Source organism: Abramis brama (genome assembly GCF_963993115.1).
Source record: "Abramis brama genome assembly, chromosome: 1".
Classification (NCBI taxonomy): domain Eukaryota; kingdom Metazoa; phylum Chordata; class Actinopteri; order Cypriniformes; family Leuciscidae; genus Abramis; species Abramis brama.
Genome location: NC_139963.1, coordinates 15,965,309 through 15,990,402, shown reverse-complemented (window position 1 = coordinate 15,990,402; position 25,094 = coordinate 15,965,309). Strand labels below are relative to the sequence as shown.

General features: G+C 40.4%; 1 protein-coding gene across 1 annotated transcript; it reads left to right on the top strand.

Moving 5' to 3' along the window:
- Positions 1–309: 309 nt before the first annotated feature.
- LOC311080978 (ATP-dependent translocase ABCB1-like) lies at positions 310–25,094 on the top strand. The gene is made up of 25 exons (XM_084111298.1): positions 310–638; positions 763–1,004; positions 1,092–1,263; positions 2,240–2,364; positions 2,653–2,824; positions 3,071–3,184; positions 4,103–4,213; positions 4,315–4,440; positions 4,528–4,731; positions 4,837–5,007; positions 5,138–5,350; positions 5,664–5,816; positions 6,182–6,325; positions 6,454–6,558; positions 12,714–12,791; positions 12,900–12,983; positions 13,364–13,567; positions 13,661–13,761; positions 13,866–14,006; positions 15,473–15,629; positions 15,947–16,144; positions 17,878–18,084; positions 19,685–19,831; positions 20,062–20,281; positions 23,733–25,094. Exons 1-24 carry the CDS (start codon positions 420–422, stop codon positions 20,257–20,259), a joined length of 3,786 nt encoding a protein of 1,261 aa, XP_083967424.1. The 5' UTR covers positions 310–419; the 3' UTR covers positions 20,260–20,281; positions 23,733–25,094.

The window sequence follows — 25,094 nt, the reverse complement described above, 5'->3', positions numbered from 1 at the left end:
ATTTTATTGTTTACTTTTTTAATTCTTAAAACTTAATTGTGTTTTTTCTTCCAGCAGTGAGAAAAATGGAAAGGAAGAGGAGAAAGAAAAGGTGGAGATGGTGGGACCATTAGAGATAGTGAGTGGAATATGTTATTATTATTATTATTATTATTTGTGAAATCAATAATAATGTCACATACACTAAAACATTTTAAATACATTTTAAATACTCAAAACTAAATATGTAACCACAACCAAACAATACATCAGCCTTAAAAATGCATGGATAATTCATTTTGTTTGATTATGTAATTGTTTAATTTTTGTTATTTAATTTCATTTTCACTCAAAGAATAACTTTTTCTCAAAGAAGTGTGTCCTTTCGTCAGTTTCGTTATGCAGATGGTGTCGATATTTTTCTGATCCTGCTTGCCACAATGATGTCCATGGTCAATGGGGCAGTACATCCTCTCATGGTTATTGTATTTGGAGAAATGACAAACAGCTTTGCGGAAAATGCAGCAATAGAGAATTCAAAGAATACCACCCTTCCACCCAGTGAGTGTATAATTTGTATGTCTCATCACTGTAATGTTGTTACAAAGGGAATCTGTGAGGTTTTTATAAAAACTAACAATAACATGCAGTCTTTTAATCTCTAGACTTCACCCTCCCACTGACCAGTAATGAGACTTTGGGGGAGCAGATGACAAGGTAAGACCAATGTGCTTTGTATTAGAACACTGCCATTTTCCTTCATGTTTCATGTTTTAATTTAAGTCATATAAAAGTCTTTCTAAGTGTCTGATAGTCGTGTTTCTCCTTCTCAGGTATGCTGTAAACTACAGCATCATGGGATTTGTAGTCTTGGTGGCGGCATATATGCAGGTGGCCTTTTGGACTCTTGCAGCAGGACGTCAGGTGAAGAGACTTAGAAAGAAGTTCTTCCACTCTATCATGAAACAAGAGATTGGCTGGTTTGATGTCAATGAGACTGGACAGCTCAACACACGCCTCACAGAGTATGACATGCAATAAAAGTCATTTACCTAGATATTACACACACAATGGCATATATATACCACTCTTCTTTTTTTCCTCTCCTCCAGTGATGTTTACAAAATAAATGAAGGCATTGGAGATAAGCTTGGCATGCTGCTTCAGAATCTCACTACCTTTTTTGTTGGCATCATCATTGGCTTTGTCAAAGGCTGGAAACTGACCCTCGTCATCCTCGCTGTTAGCCCTTTACTCGGGATCTCAGCCGCTATGATCGCAAAGGTGGGATGATAAGGAATATAGAGACCCACATGGTGCCCCTCAACACAATCACAATGACTCATGTTGAAGTACATTTATTATAGTACTTTTCTAACTAGCTAGAAAAGAGAATACAATTAATTTTGTTCAATCAAGGATATATATATATATATATATATATATATATATATATAGAGAGAGAGAGAGAGAGAGAGAGAGATAAACAGCATTTATTTGATTTCTATTTCAAATTTAAATTTCAAATGCCATCACAGGAATAAATTACATTTTACTGTAAATATGTTAAAATAGTTATGTTATATATAGTTATATTTTGAATCAAATAAATGCAGCCTTGGTGAGCAAAAGAGACATCTTTCAAAAACATTATATATATATATACACTACCGTTCAAAGGTTTGGGGTCAGTCAGATTTTTTATGTTTTTAAAAGAAGTATCTTCTGCTCACCAAGGCTGCATTTATTTGATTAAAAATACAAACAAAAACAGTAATATTGTGAAATATTATTCCAATTTAAAACAGCTGTTTTCTATGTGAATATACAGTAAAGTGCAATTTATTCCTGTGATCAAAGCTGAATTTTCAGCATCGTTACTCCAGTCTTCAGTGTCACATGATCCATCAGAAATCATTCTAATATGATGATTTGATGCTCAATAAACATTTATGATTATTATCAATGTTGAAAACAGTTATTTACATTTTTATTTCATGATGCTATGATGAATAGAAAGTTCAAAAGAACAGCATTTATCTGAAATCTAAAGCTTTTGTAACATTAAACTATATATATATATATATATATATATATATATATATATAAACACACACACACAAAACAAAATTTATGGCTTAAAAATTATGTCATATGTGATTGTCACAAAGAGAGATAAAGTTGATGGGCTAAAAATAAAATGGTTAATAATATTATTTTAAATCAATGAAAAAACAACAATTTATCCCTGTCTCGTTAGATGATGACATCATTCACGTCGAAGGAGCAGACGGCATATGCCAAGGCTGGAGCAGTGGCTGAGGAAGTGCTGTCAGCCATCAGAACTGTCTTTGCCTTTGGTGGACAAAAGAAAGAGATACAGAGGTGTTTTTGAAAATCATCCTGTTTAGAATGTCAGACATGAACTCTCATTTATCCTAAAACAATTTAAATTTAACCTAAACCAGCTCACCTGCCAAACCAGTTTTAGCACTTTATGGTTTGGTCCTAAAAGTTTAATTTTACCTATTCATTTTTTAGTCTATTTTTGTCCCAAAACGTGAATAGGAAAAATTATGAGGAAGATGGTGGGGAATTTTCTATTCAGTGTGATCATCATACATTTTTTGCATCCGGATAATAAATATGTGCCTTTTTATCTGTTTTTCAAAGGTATCACAAAAACTTAGAGGATGCCAAGAACGTTGGCATAAGGAAGGCCATCACTGTGAACATTGCTATGGGCTTCACATTCTTCACGATCTATATGTCCTATGCATTGGCCTTTTGGTATGGCAGCACTCTCATCCTGGCTAATGAGTACGATGTCGGTATACTTTTAACGGTGAGTCACAGCAGGGTTATGTCAAACACATATTACTTCAGAAACTCTTTGGTCTTCTATTTAAAGCCCACAGTCACATTGGTCCAGAATTCGGTCATATGTCAAATATTGTATGATAAAAAAAAATAAAAAAAACATTACATCATAAATAGCAAGGGGTTATGTTTTCTTTATGGGAACTTAAAGCAGATTGTTAAATAAGCATGAGTCTGTTTCACGAGTGCATTTTCTGTTCCTCTATTTCAGGTTTTCTTCTCCGTCATAATTGGAGCTTTCGGCATTGGTCAAACGTCTCCTAACATCCAGTCCTTCTCTAGTGCAAGAGGGGCCGCCCACAAAGTTTTCCAGATCATTGATCATGTGAGTGAACTCATTGTTAGCTAATCATAAATTCTTTCAGGATATTATAATTAAATGAATAAAAAAAATTAAAAAAAATCTTACTAACGCCCAACTTTTGAAGGGTAGTGTAAATAAGTACAAATGTTTACATTTATTAATTTCAAGAATTGATACCTGCCATGCAAATTTGCAGCCATTTCTTTGCAGCCAATGAATTAAAATATACTTATGCTATCATGAATCCCTGGAAAAGTTGTGGAAAACTCCATTTGTCGAAATGTTGGGAAACCTGGCTTTATTGTGCTATAGCTCCAGATGTATTCTGGCCATTTTTATATCCTTTAAGCTGTCCTGTCCTGCCCTGTCCTGTCCTGTCCTGTCCTGTACAGTACAGTACAGATCATTCAGCCAATCCGACCCATGTGAAAGTACAGTAAATCTACGTCTCCTTTCTCCTTCAGAAAGGGCAGCTCATTTAGCTTAACATCATAACTGTTTTATATTTAACTCCTGTCCATTTTTCCAAGAAGGAAAATCCTGGACAATCAAAACACATACACACAGCACTAAACTTGTCTTTTATTTAGACTAAGATGGTCAAGTTTAAACAAACACCACACACACGGTAAGCAGACAACTGCTTTGAGATAAAATCCAGAGACAAAAATGTGTGCACAAATAATCCAGAGCCAAGTTGCATAACTTCCCCTCATTGTTTTAGCAGCATGAAATATGGCCAGGTCTCAGGATCAGAGGTGGTTCCCTGCTGAGATGCAATAAATAGAAGACCACAACAGGGAATAATTTTTCTCTTGTGTAGAGCAATTAGTGTGTTATTGACGTCTATTAGTCTGAATGGGGTTTGATTGTGAATTTACCTCTATCCCTTACTGGAATTTGTATTTTAAATATCACAATCCTTTTTTTCACCAACAGGAACCCAACATTAACAGTTTCTCGGAGAAAGGTTACAAACTTGATGTTGTAAAAGGAAACATAGAGTTCAAAAACATTCACTTCATATATCCGTCACGACAGGATGTTAAAGTAGGAACATCAAATGATTTAAACTTGATTTTTTTTTACTTGAACAAAATAACTTGACAGAATGAAATGACTCTAACTATGGCTCTCTTTTGGCTGTGTAGGTCCTGAATGGAATGAATCTTAAAGTCATGAGTGGACAGACCATTGCTTTGGTGGGCAGCAGTGGGTGTGGGAAAAGCACAACAGTCCAGCTGCTACAACGCTTCTATGACCCACAAGAAGGAACGGTAAGTAGAAAGAGAGGTAGAGAGGTATGAACTTTTTGAACTTTTTGTCCTTCATCCAAACTTTTTTCTTTTCCTATAACTCATCAGGTGACTATTGACGGTCATGATATTCGCTCTCTGAACGTTCGAAGTCTGAGAGAACTGATTGGGGTAGTTAGTCAGGAGCCAGTGCTGTTTTCCACCACCATCTCAGAAAACATCCGCTATGGTCGCCAAGATGTCACCCAAGAGGAGATTGAGCAGGCTGCACGCGAAGCCAATGCCTACGACTTCATCATGAAGCTCCCTGATGTAGGATAAGATGTTGCAAAATAATTCTTATGTATAAGGTGATCATTTGTAAGATAACAAAGATTGATCAGGTATGCTCTGACCAATATCTCTGTTCATTTTCAGAAATTTGAGACACTGGTTGGAGACAGGGGCACCCAGATGAGTGGTGGACAAAAGCAGCGTATTGCTATTGCACGAGCACTTGTGCGCAATCCAAAAATCCTCCTTCTTGATGAGGCTACGTCTGCTCTGGATGCCGAGAGTGAGACCATTGTGCAAGCAGCGTTAGATAAGGTAATAAAAAAATATAGAAGTCCAGAAAAGTGTGTGTGTGTGTATATATATATATATATATATATATATATATATATATATATATATATATATATATATAAAAATTCTTTTTTTTTTTACATCTGAAAAGGTGAGGCTGGGCAGAACCACCATTATAGTGGCTCACCGGCTGTCCACTATTCGGAACGCCGATGTCATTGCTGGATTCCAGAATGGTGAAATAGCAGAACTGGGCACACATGACGAACTGATGGAGAGAAAGGGAATCTACCATACTCTTGTTACTATGCAGGTTAGAAACCCATATCACAACATAGGTACACACTTGAGCTCCATATGCAACTGAAGCCCGTTGCCGTTGAAACACTGGAGCTTTGTGGCAGCACTCTTACATATGGTGTAGCATGTTTCCGGGTCCTGTTCCCCCTCTCTTCTCCCAGTGTTTCCTCTCTCCTCCTACTGTTCTTACATTAAAGGTTAAAAAAGCCTATTTTAAACATGAAACAGCATTAACATCACACTGAGTCTGTAATTTTTAATCAATATGTCATAACTTGATCTTCTGTTCCCGATAACATATTGATGCATGATAACACAGGTAAATGTGTTCAGAATGTAAATGGGGTCCAATTTGAGGTCCTGTATTTACATCACAGATGTTTAAGAGCTCAGAGGAGGACAAAGAGAAGATGACTATGGATGAGAAGAGTCCTTCAGTCACCTCTCTAAATAATCGCACACTCTTCAGAGAGAAATCCAGAAGTGGCTCAGAAAAAGATCAGCAGGATGAAGAGAAACAGATAGAGGAAGTAAGAAACTGAGGCTATACTATAATTTCCTACATTTATCAATTAATTCATCAATTTAATTCCTTTTAATAGCTTTATTTTTATACATCCACTTCAATTAAAATCAAACCAAAATGGGATAGTTTAAAAAAGATCCATAAATCTATCTGTCTGGTGACATTATGTAGATATGCTGCTCATATATTTCGCTGTGAGTGTCATCTTCATAAATTAAATAATTGTTTCTTTCCTTTATACTGTAAGGAACTTCAAATTACGATCAAGATTCAATTGAAATTATTCATTTGATTTGATTGTAATTATTTTACATACATTTTTTCATATTTTATTTTTTTTGTATTTTGTATTTTACTTCTTCTCTGTAGGAAAAGGTTCCAGACATCTCCTTCCTGACAGTCCTGAAACTGAATAAACCGGAATGGCCATACATGGTGGTTGGAGTTTTATGTGCCACCATCAACGGAGGCATTGAACCCGCATTTGCAGTCATTTTCTCTAAAATCATTGCTGTATGTTCATGTATCAAGAAAATGAAATATCAATAAATAATTACCATTATTGACAGTCAACAATATTGAGACATTACTCCCCATACATTTATGGCCCAACGCTTCTTTCTTTCCTCTTTCTTCTGTAGGTGTTTGCTGAGACAGATCAGAATTTGGTTAGGCAGAGGTCTGAACTCTATTCTCTGCTGTTTGCTGCCATTGGGGTTGTGTCCTTTTTCAGTCTGTTCTTACAGGTTTGTTTTGTGTTAATATTTACATTTGAATACACACAATGAACTTTAACCAACTTTCACACAAAATGAAAATTGTAGAACTTGCCTAAGACACCCTATTTAATACATTTCTTGGATGCCATCTCAAAGCTACAATATGTAATATTTTTGCCGCTAGGGGTCGCTAACCTCTTACAATAACAAAGGCGTAGGTTGATGACGCATAAGCAGATTTATGGAACTTGTCGTAATGGATCTAATAATGTTTATGGATGAGTGAATACATTGATGTTTTTAACATGACTGTGGTATAAAGCATGGCACGATTGCTAATTAGAGACAGATATCAGCGCCACACGCGAGTCCCGTGGATATAAAGGAATTACGACATTTCATTCTGCCGAACTACCCCCAAGTGCAGAATTACTTCTCACACAGGGTCAGTTTATTTGGCGAATTAAACTTGAGGCAACACAGCGCTGTTTCACTTGGTCTACACTATCACACTAAACTGCATATGAGTGTGTTGAAAGTTATAATGTTATTCTATCTGTTAGTTTATCTGTATGAGACTAGCAGTGAGCTAGATCAACATTAGAATAACATACTGATCATATTCTAACATTTCATCATGTTGAGCTATATAACATTGATTAGTTTTATGTACATTTGCTCACCTGTCTAATAAAGTACATGCAAGAGTGGCGTCTCTGTCAAGTCGAAGTTAGTTGCGGATATGGAGCTCTTGGCATCTCGAAAACGCCACGCTGATATTGATCCTCGTTTTAGTTCTCCTTTTGTCCCAAAGTCTGCTTGCCATGGTCCATAATGTTTGAACGAAACAACAACAGTGTGAGCGTGCTGCTAGACATGACAAGTTGTCCACGTCTGTCGCCATGGTTTCTATGGCAGTACGAGCGGAAACCAGGGATAACGCAGATATTACGTCATTGACAGGCGACAAGTGCAAAAAAATGTAAAGATTTTTAAGTGTATTATAATATATTATTAATATATGTTGCAAAAGCTTTATATTTAAAAATATTTACTGTTCTTTTTTTCCTCAAAAATAAAGAGTCCTGTAAAAAAAGATCAGCTTCATATAAAATATTAAGCAGTTTTCAACAACTGTTTTCAACATTGATAATTTTGATAATTCAACTTTTTATGCACCAAATCAGCATATTAGAATTATTTCTGAAGGATCATGTGACATTGAAGACTGGAGTAATGATGCTGAAAATTCAGCTATGCCACCACAGGAATAAATTACATTTTTAAAATGTATTAAAAACCAAACTGTTATTTTAATCTGCAAATGTATTTCACAACATCCAAAACTTTTGAACTGTAGTGTAATAAAAATTATCCTGACATCAGTTTTTACCTTTAAAGAAAATATCAAACACATTGCATGTATGTGGTATTAGTTAAATGGCATGGCAATATATAAAAAAGGCTTTTAAAAAACAATGTTATGTCTTGGTCTAGTGGTTCTCAAGCAAGTTGGAAGCAAGATTTTTGAAAGGGGGGTGTTCACGAGTTTACACCAAAGATCCAGGCAAGACAAGATTAAACGTAATTACTTGCATAATAATTACCTACAACATTCTAAAATCTGCCAGTTTAATGCGACATGTAAGCTATGTATCGTTTCTTTTGCAACGACTCTATTATTTTTCCAGTCATAGACCAGCGCTCAAGCACTGACAAGCATTCACAAGCTCAGAAATGTGTTTTGCGCTGACAACAATCCGGCGGCGGCTAGAATCACGCAGCGCAGTGGAGGAATGGAAAGTTGGAGCTCACAGCCACAGCCTCCACCCCCTGCCGCCTCGTCGCAGCGCCGACAGGCCCGAAGCTCGAGGCCTCGCTCTCGCTCGACTAGCCGCCGCCCCGCCCCGCGTGGGCCACGGCCTAGGATTGCGGTGAAGCCCGAGGCCCCGAAGTCGTCCTAGCACGCCTAGGAAAGCGTCGGTGTTCGAGTCCCGCCACGGCCGGACTTTCACCGAAGCTCATCGCTCGTTCAGTTCCAAGAAATGTGACTGTTCCAGTGTGTTCTGCAGTGTACAAGCCGGAACAGCTGCCCGCTTGCCTGCACACAAATGCCGTTTTTATGGCTACCCAGATAAATCCCATAAAGAGCGTATTTTCTGGTGTCCCGGCCACGGCCGATGGTGCTATGAGTGTACAAAACATGCCCACTGCCCAGTGCTCATCCCTACACACAAGCACAGCCCTCCACACAGGGCCCGCGCTCATAAAATCGACTCAGGTCGATTGCGCATCAAACATAGTAAATGTGCCCACTGCCCAGTGCCCACAAACACTATGTTCTGCATGTCTCACGGTTTCTGTAAAAACGAAACCAGTGTGCATTCACTCTGCTCAGGCAGACAATGCGCTCAACGCAGTAAATGTGCCTGCTCTCCCGCGGCCACATTCACTCACAGACATGACAAGTCCCACGGGACTCGCCCAGCCCTCCCTCACTCGGTTAAACACCGCAGCACTGTGATCAGCGCGCTCCCCACCTCAAATGTCGTCAGCGTAACGCTTATGTTACAGCACACCGAAGCACCTCTGTCGCCAAGTGACCAGAGCGTGCTTCGCATTCAACCCCTAGCCACCCATGCGGATGCATGGGCAGGGCTTCCCGGGGTTTCGGAATGGGTGCTAGACATTATAAAAAGAGGCTATTCGCTACAGTTCTGTCGACGCCCTCGCCGTGCGGCGGCGCACGTCGAGACCACGGTGAATACAGAAGTAGCACACCTACTTCGAGCCGAAATATCTGTTGAGCAAAGGGGCAATAGAGCCTTTATCTCAAGCTCAAAGCGAAGGGGGGCTGTACAGCAGATTCTTCCTGGTGCCGAAGAAAGACGGGGGTCTCAGACCCATACTAGATCTAAGACAACTGAACAGAGCATTCCTCGCGCAGGTTCGCCGAGGAGACTGGTTTATGTCAATAGATCTGAAGGACGCGTATTTTCAAATACAGATAGCGTCACGTCACAGGCGATACTTGAGATTCGCCTTCGAGGGCCAGGCATATCAGTACACAGTCCTACCGTCCGGCTTGTCCCTAGCACCCCGTACATTTACGATGTGCATGGACGCAGCGCTCGCACCCCTCAGACTCTGGGGCATGCGAGTATTGAACTACTTGGACGATTGGCTGATTCTAGCTCAATCACACTCAGAGCTCATAGAGCACAGGACCATTTTACTCGAACATCTCGAGAATCTAGGTCTCAGAGTCAAGTGGGCGAAGAGTTCTCTGATCCCCAGTCAGATAATACCTTTTCTGGGCACAGAACTGGACTCGCGGTCTATGATAGCGCGGCTGTCATCACAGCACGCGCTGGATATTCAGCGCGCAGCGAGCTCTTTCCGCTGCGCGCGACCATCCCGCTCAAGAAATTTCAGAGGATGCTGGGTCTCATGGCCTCAGCATCATCAGTTCTCCAGCTGGGCTTGCTCCGCATGCGCCCTCTGCAGTTCTGGTTGAAAGCGCGAGTGCCGCGCCGAGCATGGACGTCCGGTCTGCTTTATCTCAAGGTCGATCAGGCATGCATCATAGCTCTGAAACCTTGGAAAGTGAACGACTGGTACCAATCAGGTGTAAGCCTGGGGACTTCCTCGAGGGTGAAAGTGGTGTCAACAGACGCGCCCACCTCGGGATGGGGAGCGCTGCTCGAGGGCAGACCGTTCTTCGGCCAGTGGTCGGAACGGGAAAAGCTTCAGCATATAAACTGCCTGGAAATGTTGGCAGTGGACAACGCGCTGACGCGGTTTTGTCCCCAGATAAAGGGTCACCACGTCTTGGTCCGCTCGGACAACATGTTGGTGGTGTCCTACATAAATCGCCAGGGTCAGATCCCGAAACCTATACAGGTTGGCGGAAAGCCTTCTGGTATGGGCTCAGCGCAACCTGCGCTCGCTAAAAGCGGTGCACGTGCCTGGGCTACAGAATTTGGGACCAGACAGGCTGTCCAGGAACAACGTTCCGGCAGGCGAATGGTCTCTACACCCGCACACAGTCGAACTGCTGTGGGAGAAATTTGGCAGAGCGAAAGTGGACCTGTTTGCGTCTCACGAAACCGCTCACTGTCCGGAATTTTTCTCCAAGAGCAGGAATGCGTTGGCCCAAGTGTGGCCGCGCTGCCCGCTCTATGCTTTTCCCCCCATCTCTCTCCTGCCTCAGGTGATAGAACGGATCAGGGAAGAGGGATGCTCAGTGCTGCTCATAGCGCCGCTCTGGAAGAACCAACCGTGGTTCCCATTTCTGATGCAGCAAGCGGACACTGCCCCGTGGCCAGTGCCAGTGAGGAGGGACCTCCTCTCTCAGGCCAGGGGTTCGATTTGGCATCCTCACCCGGAGCTGTGGTCCCTTCATGTATGGACTATCAACGGGTACCCGCTGACCTCCCAGAGGGAGTGTTAAACACTATCACTCAGGTTAGGGCCCCGTCTACTCGACGGCTCTATTCCTCAAAGTGGTCAGTGTTTTCTGGCTGGTGCAAAGCTCGGGGCGTTTCACCCCTAGACTATGGGGTGACGGAGGTTCTCTCCTTCCTGCAAGAGCTGCTGGATAAGGGTAAGACCCCTTCCACGCTCAAAGTCTATGTGGCGGCTATAGCAGCATTTTCTAAGACAGAGCTTGGTCAGTCAATGGGAAGGAACGATTTAGTCATCCGCTTCCTTAAGGGAGCTAGGAGGCTGAATCCTCCCAGACCTCCTTCAGTCCCTGTGTGGGACCTTTCTACGGTATTGGAGGCCATGAAAGGTTACCCATTCGAGCCTATCCAAACGATCGATTTTAAACACTTGTCTTTCAAAACAGTGTTTTTACTGGCTCTCGCTTCAGTGAAGCGCATAGGTGACTTACACGCGCTCTCTGTGAGCATGGTGTGCATGGAGTTTGGGCCAAATGACTCGAGAGTCATACTCAAACCTAGGCATGATTATGTTCCAAAATCCCTCAACACACCATTTAGGGCTCAGGTCATTTCCCTGTCAGCCCTGCCGGTCTCTGACGAGGAAGGGGACGCAAGCATTCTTTGTCCAGTTAGGGCGCTAAGAGCTTATGTGTCTCGCTCGTCTGCTTTTAGACAGACAGAGCAGCTATTTGTTTCGTTCAGCGGGCGTTCCAAGGGACTAGCTGCATCGAAACAGAGCCTATCCAGATGGATAGTTGATGCTATAGCGCGGGCATACACTACCAAGGGCTTGCAGTGCCCGTTGGGTGTCAGAGCGCACTCCACGAGGGGCGTGGCCTCTTCGTGGGCTTGGTCCAGTGGGATTGCCTTGCAAGACATATGTATGGCGGCAGGCTGGGCCTCCCCGTCTACATTCATAAGGTTCTATAACCTAGAGGTTCCCGCCTTACAGGCCAAGCTGTTGTCGGTCCAGACGAATCAGTGCTGTCTGTTTCGGATTTTTCGATTCAGAACACTGAGGCCACTGAGCGCTGCTCACTGACTGACCATATATTGTGTGGGCAAATTGCGTAAGACCCGCATTTTTCCTCATCAGTTCAGGCCGAGTCCCGCCCTGTCTGTATGATGTCATGTTAAGCACTTGCGTCTATGAACGCTGCTGTATGTGGGATAGAGTGGTCCGAAAGTAAGGTTAATGTAAGCAGCTTCTTGCAATACTCTCCTAAATGCGTAATAAAACCTAAGTGCAAACATTACCGCTTTAATGAGCATAATTTTTACTGTCCAATGACAGCCCATCTTATCTTCTTTGAGTGGCATGGGAGAGAGTCAGAAATTCATTTGTTGCCCCTACGAGTTTATAATAGCATATTTTTACAAGATTTTCAAATAAAGAAAAAACTGCCAAAATGTTTTTAAATGTTGGCTTTACTTTATTTATTTGTTTTAAACATGTGAATAAACAGTCTTATATGTCTATTTATTTTTAATAAAGGCCTACTATTTATGAATTTATTGTTTTCTATTTTATTTAACATTTTTACATTTAACATGAATAATCAAACATTTAAAGCTGTTGTCCGTAACTTTTTTGTGTTAAAAATTATCCAATTTTAAGGGACCTGGATAATGGATAGCTGCTCCAAAAAAGGTTGAGAATCACCGGTCTAAATGGTCTCATTATGGTGTAATTTTCACTCTTCTTTTTCTTTTCAATATTTTAATTTCTTTTAGGGTTACAGTTTTGGGAAAGCTGGGGAGATTCTGACCATGCGACTGAGGTTTAAAGCTTTCAATGCCATGATGAGACAGGTGAGATGATAATTGACATAGACCAGTCATCCGAAGGTCAACCCCAAAGAACCTATTCATGATTGTCTGTTGATGGAGAGTAGAACAACACCTGTCTGTGTATTTTAGGACCTGAGCTGGTTTGATGACACTAAGAACAGTGTGGGTTCGCTGACCACCAGGCTGGCTGCAGATACAGCTCAAGTGCAGGGCGTAAGTCTCACTCTGTCTACAGAGAGTAACACATAGTCCTACATAGAACTTTGTGCAAATCTCCTAAATTGATACCCATGTTCAGTAACAAAGAAGTTCATAACTATTGGTGATATTCTCTGTTTACTTACTCTTTTACTGTATTTTTGTGAAATTTTTTATTTTTGTTTGGTGTGCTTTAGCAACATGACTACAATTGTACTTTTTTATGGTGTACAAATGAAGTCAAATATTGGTCATTAAATAAATTAAAAAAATGTAATTGTATAATTGTTGAAATTTAAATGAAATGTTTTGTTTACTATAAATTCAAATTGTAAGTGGTACCCATTTAACACAGTAGCTCATCTCAAACGGCACCATGACTTTATTTACCACAGGCAACTGGAGTGAGAATGGGAACACTGGCACAGAATGTGGCCAACCTGGGCACCACCATTATTATCTCATTTGTGTATGGCTGGCAGTTGACCCTCCTCATTCTCTCCATTGTGCCAATCATGGCTGTGGCTGGAACCATCCAGATGAAGTTACTGGCAGGACATGCTCTAAAAGACAAGAAAGAGCTTGAGCATGCTGGGAAGGTGAACATTTTAATGTGTATACTTTAATGTGGCTCAACTTAAATCAACTGTCTTATTTCATTATGTTGTCCACAATGTATTTTTCCCATTTAGATTGCAACAGAAGCCATTGAGAATATCCGCACTGTGGTTTCGTTGACCAGGGAAAGCAAGTTTGAGAGTCTGTATGAGGAGAACTTAGTTGTGCCCTACAAGTATGTTTAAATTGACTAATTATAATTCTGTAAATGTCTGTTATATATCTGTTAGGATTCAAAATGAGCTTGTGAGTTAATTGATGTTTGTCTGATTTCCCTAGAAACGCTAAGAAAAAAGCACATGTTTTCGGCCTGACGTTCTCTTTCTCTCAAGCGATGATCTATTTTGCCTATGCTGGCTGTTACAAGTTCGGCTCTTGGCTCATTGAACAGAAGATGATGACCTTCGAGGGCGTCTTCCTGTAAGTGGCAGGAACACACTCACAGCAGACTGAGGAATATGTGAGGAAAAGACCCCACAGTAGTATTAACATGATGCAGAGTAGTTTTGCATGTCTGTCACAGGTAGTTCAAATGTGAGTGAGATCAGGTAGTAGAGACACATGGGCAATATGTCCACACTAAAGCTAATACACACTGAAGTACAGGTGTCTGGAGGGAATGGACTGGAAGGTCCAGAGTCTGCTGGTTTCTACAGTGTCAATTAATGATTATAGAAAGAAAAGTCCATACAAAACTAACCAGATGTGCCATGAATGTAGATGGTCAACTAAGACAACAGCTAAGCTTTAATAAGCTTTATTGCTGTCACAAGTCTTGCTGTGTGTATTGGTGGCTTATCGTGCTGATACATGTTACCCCCTTTAAGGTACAATGTCTGAACCATTAGGTGCACATGGTCCTCCAGAATGGTTCAGGAGTCCTTGGCAGTGACGTTCGCATCAATCACAGTATAGGGAATGCCATGATATTGCAGCCCAAACCATCACTGATCCACTGAACTACCCCCGTGCTTCACTCTGGGCAGCAACTGTCCAGGCATTAAGCCGCTTTGGGGCTTCTCCACACCATAACTCTTACGGATGTGGAAAAGACAGTGAAGGTGGACTCATCAGAGAAAAATACATGTCTCACATTGTCCACAGCCCAAACGTTTGGCTATAGCAGCCCGACTATGAATATTGACTCTGTGCAGCTCCAGACTAACAGTTTTGGTGGAAACAGAAGAGTCGAGGTGCAAATTTAATCGTTCAGGGAGTTGGGCATCTGTGGTTTTATATTTTTTTTGGATACAATCCTGGTTAGTACCTGGACATACTTTTCAGACATTTTCCTCTTGAGTCGACAGTTACTACCTTGGATACCGCTCTCGATACACCACAAAGACTTGTTGTCCTGGTCACAGATGAGCCAGTGAGATGCACACAAACAATTTGTCCTCTTTTGAACTCTGATATGTCTCCCATTATGTTGTGTGGATTTCAGTATTTCTGTACAGGCTCTGTACATATTTTATGACACACTCTGCTAATTCAACTTTCACTCTCTGCTCTGAGTACATTACTGATGTAATGAAAAATCAGTAAAGTTTGGCCACCAGGCCACACATATATACTGTAGGCGTGAAACCTCCAACACTATATTGGCCAGTGTTTCAGTTTCATTGTCCAAATCCTGGATGTTTTAGTCGTTTTGTTGTTGTTGTTTTAAATACGTCTATACAGTTTTTATTTATTAGTTTTAGTTATTTTAGTACTTCAAGTTAAAACTAAAAGAAAATGTTGTCTTGAAAAAATGTTTTTTTAAATATATATTTTATTTTATTTTAGTTAACGTTTATTTTGTTTCAAGTAACGAAAAATGTTTTTTGTAATTGTTTTAGTTAACGATAATAACCATGGATAATATATCTGTTTCTGTCTTTCAGTGTGATCTCAGCTGTTGTGTATGGAGCAATGGCTGTTGGAGAGGCAAACTCCTTCACTCCAAGCTACGCCAAGGCCAAGATGTCTGCTTCTCATGTACTGATGCTCATCAACAGAGTCCCAGCCATTGACAACGCCTCAGAGAATGGAGACAAGCCAGTATTGCTTTCGTACATAAATATGAACATGAATATAACACCAGGATATACAGTATTCCCAACAAGAGATAAAAAATGTTTTAAACTATAGTGAGTCTTACCTCTAGGCAAGATCTCAGAGTTCCTAGAAGCCTGTCATGATTAACTGTCCCAGGCATCAGTCCTGGAAATTAATCATTTATCGGTTCTGCAGCTCCATCCTTATCTGATAAGCACTCAGACAGAGCTGGACTCTGCCCACCGTAAATATCCTGAGTCATGTCAAGACTAGTATATACACGTGTGCACTAATGTGGCTGTTTCCTGTGATTTCTGCAGGATAAATTTGAAGGGAATGTGGGTTTTGAAGATGTGCGTTTTAACTACCCGTCCCGGCCGGATGTACCAGTGCTACAGGGGCTCAGGCTCCGGGTGAAGAAGGGGCAAACTCTCGCCCTGGTGGGCAGCAGTGGCTGTGGCAAGAGCACTACCATCCAGCTACTGGAGAGATTTTATGACCCTCAGCAAGGCAAAGTGGTAGGTGAAAACACAGACAGACAAGTAGCTCAGAGGCCACATTTTATAGCCTCTTTTTATGCACATTTTATATAATAAAATGTTTTGATTTGTTAAGCTCTTTTCCCAGGTACCTCAATTGATGTAGCTTTATGGTCTCTAATCACTGATCCAGCTCAGTGAAATGTCACTCATGCACATACACTGTTATACAGTGCACTCACACTACATACACAAAAGTCAAAATCCTCTCTCAGTTATTACCTCTCTCAAGGTCAATGATAAGGTAACTTATAACCAATACGGCAGGCCAGAAAAAGGAAACCCAGACATGCACATCAAAGGATGGTTCTCTTTCATCTGCATACTTCAGGTCCTCATGACTGTCATATAACATGCCATTAACAGACCTGTTTACATGCCATTAACAATGTTTCAGGTGATTCAATTACAAGTGAACAGCGCTGAAAAGTGTAAACGGGTCCTATTTTTTTGTGATCCAAACGATCAAACCACATTCCAAGGTAGTCAAAAAGAAATGTGACCACACTGCATGCATTTTTATCATAAATGTGAACATAACTACATTTTAAAAAAAGATCAAATAAATATTATAGAAAAATAAATAGACCATTAAAGGAACACTCCACCCATTTGCATTAAGCTTTGCATTGTTAGAAATCCAGTCATTCTATTGAATGGTCGTGCAACACTCTCTCATTTTCCCCTGAGACGGGAGAAATCCGTATTTACCTCTTTTTACTTCCTCCCACAATGACGCAAAAATCGTCATTTTGCGTCATTGTCGGAGGAAGTGTAAGAGGGGGGGATTTCTGTTGACACTACAAGCACTAGTTCCCACCCTTTCAAACCCGCCCATAGGGGCTTGGACCTAATGCGCTAACAGACCTATCACAGATCAGTGCCAGTGCGTTTGATTTCCAATGCCATCCTCTTTTTCCCGGACATGTCCAGCCGTCGAGATCATCCAAAATGTCCGGGATTCAGCTTTTGCTTTCTGCGGTCGCCATTCATTGTTTGCATGCACACCTTTTGTTTCAATCTAACTGAATTCATTCCGATTGGTGAATCTGAATGTAGTGTTTACATGAACGCTAAACAAGTGATCGGTTGATGTGCGTTTTAACATTGCTAAGAAAATTCCCGCTCCTCCGTGAGAGATGCGAGACCGGTGCGTCTCAGTAATGACGCCACCGGCCTCGCGCCGTTCTCCCACAGCCCTCAGCCTCGTCCTGCTCGCCACAGTAAACATGATGAATGGCGACTGTAGAACGCAAAAGCCGAATCCCGGACATTTTGGGCGATCTCGAAATCCAGGGCAAACTCATCACGGAGACTCGCTAGTAGCCTAGCTTTGTTGTTTTCAACTGTGCTCTCTTACTGGTAGGCGTGGCTTGGGAGTGGCCTCCTAGGGCAGCGAAGCAAGTGCATTCTGGGAGTTGTTGTCTTTCATCCACATAAGCCAAAAATACATTTTCTGGCTTTTCTTAGTCTAGAAAGCTCCAAATTAAAAAATAATTTCACATTTCTTCTACATAAATGACCTATTTTAAATACACATTCATCTTTCCAGAGGTAAAGTTTCCCTTTAAGTCAAAAAGCATGATAGAGTGTAACAAATCCAATGATATAATCAAGTCTAAAAACATCTCACTAGTGTTGAGATGTATTATACCAGTAATAAATCATATTTATTTGCCCAAACTAATTACAGTTATACCCTTTGTTAACAGATGCTGGATGAAAATGACACCAAGCAGCTGAACATCCACTGGCTGCGCTCTCAAATTGGCATTGTTTCCCAGGAGCCTGTGCTGTTTGACTGCAGCCTGGCAGAGAACATCGCATACGGAGACAACAACAGAAAAGTCAGCCAAGAGGAGATCGAACAGGCCGCTAAGGCTGCTAACATACACTCCTTCATAGAGGGGCTGCCAGAGGTACAAAAAACACACAGAAGTCACCAGTGTTGGGAAGGATACTTTCAAAATGTATTCCGTTACAGAATACAGAATACATGCCCAAAAATGTAATTTGTAACGTATTCCGAAGTAATTGTAATTTGGAAGTAATCCAAGTATTCAGAATACGTTACTCAGATTGAGTAACGTATTCTGAATACTTGGATTACTTCCACATTGAATTGCATTTTGTCGGCCATCAAATCCTGCTTAATAAACAGGCCTATTCTTGTGGGGTGGGTGGGGTGCGGTGGTGCGGTGATGCGGTGGTATGCCAATAAAGCACCTAAAAGCTGTCACAAAGAACCGGCAAAATTAATAATTATGAATATGTCAAATATAGAAAGGAGATATTTTAATTGTTTATTATTAAACAAGTGTTTTCTTTGTCAGTGTCAGCTACAAAGATGAAGTTGACGATGCTGACTTGCGATCTTCGCAGTAGCTTAGTGAACGCGCCAGAGAGAAATGCACATTTCATATGGATTACATATGCAGCGAGCAGTTCTTTCGTGTTGAATTGTTCAGTTTAAAAGTAGACATGTCTGTGAGGCAAGTAAGGCCGACTACCTTATACGCTGAGCGCCCGTTTCACACATACTCCGTGTGCGCTGCGTGTTGCGGTGCGTATGCGGTACAGGAGCAGCCTGCGCTATAGTGCTTTCACATATGATGTGTTTGCAGTGCGTAACTGATCCGCGGCTGTACCACAAACACATACACAATATTTGTATTTCAAATCCAGAAGTTATCAGCAACTTTTATTTAAAAAAAAGTTTTGTCACCGGTGCAATTCTCTTTCTAGCCTACACATATGCACTCTTTAATAGACGTATTCAAGTTTAAACAATTTAAACAACGTATTAATCAATGCATTACTTCTATATAGATTATATATTAAGTTGTTCAAGCAAGTGGTAACATATTTAACATGTAAGCTATTAAAATCGCAAACATATTAAATTAAAACTTAAAAATGGACAAAAACAGACGACTCTCATGTCTTTTCTTTTGCATTTAAATTTTAATACAATAAATCTTGCATGCCACAAATAACTTTTTTTTTTTTCAACCTCCACGAATCAGACAAGTGTTGTTCATTATTTCATCTTGCTGAGGTAAACTGTAGTTTTCCATCACAGGAATTATGTTTTAAAATATATTAAAATAGAAAAAAGTTATTTTAAATTGTAGTAATATTTCACAATATAATTATTTTCTGTATTTTTTATCAAATAAATGAATAATAATAAAAAAAAATTATGCAGATTCCAAAGTTTAGAACAATTAGCTGTTTCCATCCACCTATTTGTATGCAAATTTTGGAATATAAAAACCGCTGGATGAAAACGGCATTTTAAAATCCACACATAAAACTTTTTTTATCCTATAAGAAGACACATACACACAAACTACAGTGGAAACACATTTACTGAATAAATCCCTTGATGCAGATATCAGAACTCTCTAAATGTTCTAATCTTATAACCAACAAACTAAGGAACATTTAAATGACTGTCTACAGTCATAAACTAGACCTCATTGTGTGAATTTTGTATTTATTTGTTTTTGGTTGCAGAAATACCAGACACAGGCAGGTGACAAGGGTACGCAGCTGTCAGGAGGGCAGAAGCAGCGTATTGCTATAGCGAGGGCCATCCTCCGCAACCCCAAACTATTGCTGCTGGATGAAGCCACATCTGCTCTGGACACTGAGAGTGAGAAGGTACGATCACAGTTCATTCTTTTGAGTGTTATATATCGCTATGGTTATAACCTTAAATACCTATCATGAGTTTGAGAATTGAATGGACTTTGGTCACCTGTTCATACAGACAGTATTCAATCTGTTCCTGTATTTGCAGGAAAATTGAGATTCACATCTGCTTGAAAATAGTGAAGATAATGTTCTTGCTTACTTACTTCCCTTTGTGTCTCTCTCTGTCCTGTGAGTAGATAGTGCAGGATGCTCTGGATAAGGCGCGTGAGGGTCGCACATGCATCATTGTAGCCCACCGGCTGTCCACCATCCAGAACGCAGACCTTATAGCTGTGGTTCAAAATGGGGTTGTGGTGGAGCTGGGGACACATCAGCAGCTCCTCCACCAGCAGGGGGCGTACTACACCCTCATCACCTCTCAGATGGGTCACTGATGGGCAAGAGCAGAGCAGCAGGGTACATGCAGCTGGAGCCGAAAAGGCAGATTCTAGAAAACATTCCTTATAATCGCTCTCCTGTGGTTGTAGGCCTGTATTTGAATTAATAATAAAAAAAGCAATTAGAGAGCTGGAAACTGCTAAAATATTTGATTTGTTAGGTTCATCTAAGTTAGGATTTTACAGTTTCCAGCAAATCATTACAAATCACTTGTCAAGTATTTATTATACTGTAAAATATTTACAATCAATGCACATACAGTGCACATACAATGCTGATACACTGTATCAGAGGCGTCAGTCTCAAGAATTCAAGAATGGAAAACAACCGGGCATGTTTAAGGCCATGAGTGATAAAGATAGTTTGGTCAACTAAAATTCATACACAAATACAGATTTTCACACCTTGTGAATACTTAATCAGTGGTATGCAATATCGTTGCATGTAATTGAGTATGCAATGACAAGCTAACCTGTGTTCTTGAAACGACAACTTTCAGGAACATTTATTCAATGTTTCTTAAAGGGGGGGTGAAACACTCATTTTCAGTCAATCTCATGTTAATCTTGAGTACCTATAGAGTAGTATTGCATCCTTCAAATCTCCAAAAAGTCTTTAGTTTTATTATATTTATAAAAGAAAGATAGGCTGTACCGAGTCTTTCCGGGGGAAAAAAAACGAGCAGCTGGAGGCGTGCCGTGTGGGCGAAGCTAAAGCTGTGCTTACGCGCTGAGCTAACAACACACAGAGACATTTGAAGCAGTTTTACTCACCGCCTGCGGTTCCAACGCACGACCGACCGTGAACCTTTATCGTTGCGATTGCTCCATCCTTAAGCATTAGACGATCTGCAAATCCGGCGTCGAACTGGGCTTTGTTTATAAAACAATCATCGTCGAAATGCAGGGAACAAACAATCTTGCACAACTCCATTGATGCTCTGGAAAAACAAACTCCATCCACTGGTACACTCCATCCCTTAACGCTGGGTTCTTTGGGAATCTGTGCAGGGTTGTCTTGCCCTGGCAACCAAAAACCCACTTCTTTGGTGACATTGACTTCCCTAAAGCCGAGCACAGCGCTTAGATGAGGTACTGCTTTCGCTCTCTTCTCTCTCTGGTCTACGAGTGCGCGCCTGCCCGCGCTATTCCGGGAGAAGTGCCCTTAGGACCCATATAAGGAAATTACGCCCCAGCTGACGTCACACAGGCCCATACTCGAAAAAAACTTTCCGAAACTTGTGACAAACCGGAAGGAGCATTTTTGGCACAGAAATACTCCTTCAAACGTACAATTTAATTTTTGAAACTTTGTCCATGTTTAGCATGGGAATCCAACTCTTTAACAGTGTAAAAAACTCAGTAGCATTTCACCCCCCCCCCCCCCCCCCCCCCTTTAATCAAATCTACAATTTTTAACAAACGGTAAGACATTTTTACATCAGCATGTATATCTTCAATATGAAAACATTAATTTACATTGAATTAGCCTTGGAGTTTAAAAAGCCACACGATAGTTAAAGGAGAACTCCGGCCATTTTTTTGTAAATTTGGAGTGTTGTCAATACAGAGAACAACGACAAAAATCGGTGTTGCCTACACCGTGTTATCCTCTTTTTAAAATTTGCACCCTGGTGACTTCAATGGGGCACGTTTTAAACCTGCTTTTAGCCTCTTAACATCCTTAATGTGTCATTATAAGTGCACAGGTCATGTGAGTGATTCCTTCAGAGTGAATGCGGGTCAATCTGACTGCAGTAGATGTGAAAGATATGAATAAAAGTGATGTTATTTCAGCCAGCGCTCATACCTGTATTTACATCCTGTTTTCGGTCGAAGTCCACAGTAGTCGATTGTCGAGTTCACGCGCGTGATCATAGGTAACTAAACCTATGCACGTGAACTCGACAATCGGCTACTGTGGACTTCGACCGAAAACAGGATGTAAATCATCTTAATGTCTAGTAACTTCCTGGAAGTATAAATTCTACAGTATAAATTCTGAATATGACCGAAAAAAGGAAGCATGTGAAAATCCTTTACATTTAGATTAGTCTAAAGGGAAAGTCATGCATGGGATCATCTTAGCCCTGCAGAGCTATGCTTCCTGTCCAGAGGCATAACTAAAGAAAGTGAGGTTAGACTAAACTTCCCAGAATGCTCTACTTTACAGTTGGGACAGAGTAGTGACGTGCATGATGTCATGGAAAGAAGTGCAGAGGTTCTGAAACAGGGTTTCAGCATCTGTCTCTGTACTAGACTTCCAAACAGTGCAGGATGCAACAATTCTACAATAGGATGAGAAGCATAAGGAATTTAATTAACTATAATATGAAAAAATGAAAAAAATTACAATAAAAAATTACAATAACTGATATGAACCGACCTGTCATCACGGATGCGGTAGAAAAACCCATAACCGTGGGGAACCATGGGTGCAACCGCTCCCAGTACAGTAGTATAGCCCACTAGACTAGTAGAAAGCACAAAACTCCCCCCTCCTCCACTGGAAAACAGAGAATTTTACATTATACTGCAATAGAAATAAATCAATACACTGAAAATGAACCATTGGAATGAGAGTGTTGGGCCAGACCTTTTAGAATAGAGTGGATCTGAGTTCAGGCACAGGAAGACCCTCCTCCTCTTTAGCAATCAGGTACAAGCCCAGGAGGTGTCTGTCAAAGCCTGAAATGTGCAAAGATCATTCAAACATTTGTCCCTGCCATATATTATCTATTACCCAATGTAAATATTATCAAACTGACACACACAAACCTTTTCCATCCTGTGCCTCTCCCATCAGTTTGTTGTGTTTGCTGAAGGCTGCATTTAAAGCTTGTCTTTTCTCTTCAGTCTGCATTAAAAGACCACAAAAAAGCTATCAAAACAAACTGAAAGGATTTAAATGTCTAGAATTCAGGGGTTCCCACTAGTGGGCCTCAGCACACTTCCAAGGGATTGATTTAAAATAAGAGAAAACAAGTATTAAAATAAGCTAAAAATGTGTTCACCCCCTCAACAAATACATTTTACACAAGGACCAAGGTTCCCACAGTCTTGGAAAACCTGGATATATGAGGTATCCTAATTCTAAAAGTATGATTTCTAGACCTGAAAAAGTCATGTAAATTGATCAAATCTCAAAACGACATTGGAATTGTAAAAAAATATAATTTTTTCTACTTAAATTTACAAAGTACTCAAATTTATCTAGGAAAAAATCAGGTAGACATTTTGAGTACAAATATTTTAAAAAAAATCCTTATCCAGTAAATCATTAGGTGAAACTTTATTCTGATGGTCCACTTCAGACATTCTACTAACTATACATAACTCTACTACAACATGTCAACTAACTCTCATTAGAGTATCAGTAGATTGTAGTTGACTGTTAGGTTATTGTTCAGATACATAAAATATCAGACAGATTCATATTTCCTGATTCTGATGTGTTTTTTCTCCATCAGATTCCCATCAGCTGACTCTGGATCTGAACACAGTGAATAAACACCTCAGTCTGTCTGAGAGGAACAGAGTGATTACTGTCACTGACACACAACAGTCATATCCTGATCATCCAGACAGATTTGATCAGTGCCGTCAGGTGTTGTGTAGAGAGAGTGTGTGTGGACGCTCTTACTGGGAGATTGAGTGGAGTGGATGTGTGTTTATATCAGTGTCATTTAAGAGCATCAGCAGGAAGGGATCGGGTAATGAGTTTGTGTTTGGACGTAATGATCAGTCCTGGAGATTGTCCTGCTCTTCCTCCAGATACTCATTCTGGCACAATAACATAAAGACTGAACTCCCTGTAAAGTCCATCAGCAGAAGAATAGGAGTGGATCACAGTGCAGGAACTCTGTCCTTCTACAGCGTCTCTGACACAATGAGCCTCATCCACACAGTCCAGACCACATTCACTCAGACGCTCTATCCTGGGTTTAGGGTTTATAAATCATCAGTGAAACTGTGTTGATGTTTCAGAATAGACTGTAGAGAGATTTTACCCAGAATACACTGAGCTGCACGATAAATCAGTAAAACAGTAATCAGTAAGTCCCCCTGTGGTGAAAATCAAGCTTTTAATGTTGTTTGTATGTCTATGTGCTGTTTTTAATATGCTTTAAGACAAACCATGTGTAAATTCATAAGTCGACACCATTGCTGAGTATTTTCTCCTTAAAACTGCAGTGAACCAAAGACAGTCTCAAAAACACGGGTTGAAATCGCTGGTGTTTCTGACGTCACAAACTAACTTGACCAATCAGATCAACGTGTAATCGTCAACAAGTGGATCTCTAAGTGGAGGCGGGGCTCATTTGCATATTCATAGAACCGCATGTACTAAATGAGGAAAGGGTGTAGAGTTACATTCAAGCTATTTTAAGGCACAAATATATTTTTTTCCAAGCAAAAAACAAACAAACATTTAAACGTGTCAATTTGGTGATCAAAGGTGAGTTTTAAGGGATAAAATGATTGACTACAGGGGGACTTTGACTCTTTTCAGACAGATAACTATATGATAATGCAGCTGTTTTATTCACATATTCATCAAGTCAAGTCACCTTTATTTATATAGTGCTTTTTACGATACAGATTGTTTCAAAGCAGCAGTGATAATAGTAAATCTATAAATATAATTATAATAAAATAATGCAACAAAGTTTGTTTTGGCTGGACAGCACCCAATACACACTCATGAACATATGAATATGAATATATGTCAGGCCACAAATCCACAATAAAACTATGCATGGGCGTTTGCTTTGATGTTGCCACTCCTCGCAAGATGTTTTAAAAACACAGACATAAAAGTTAATATATTT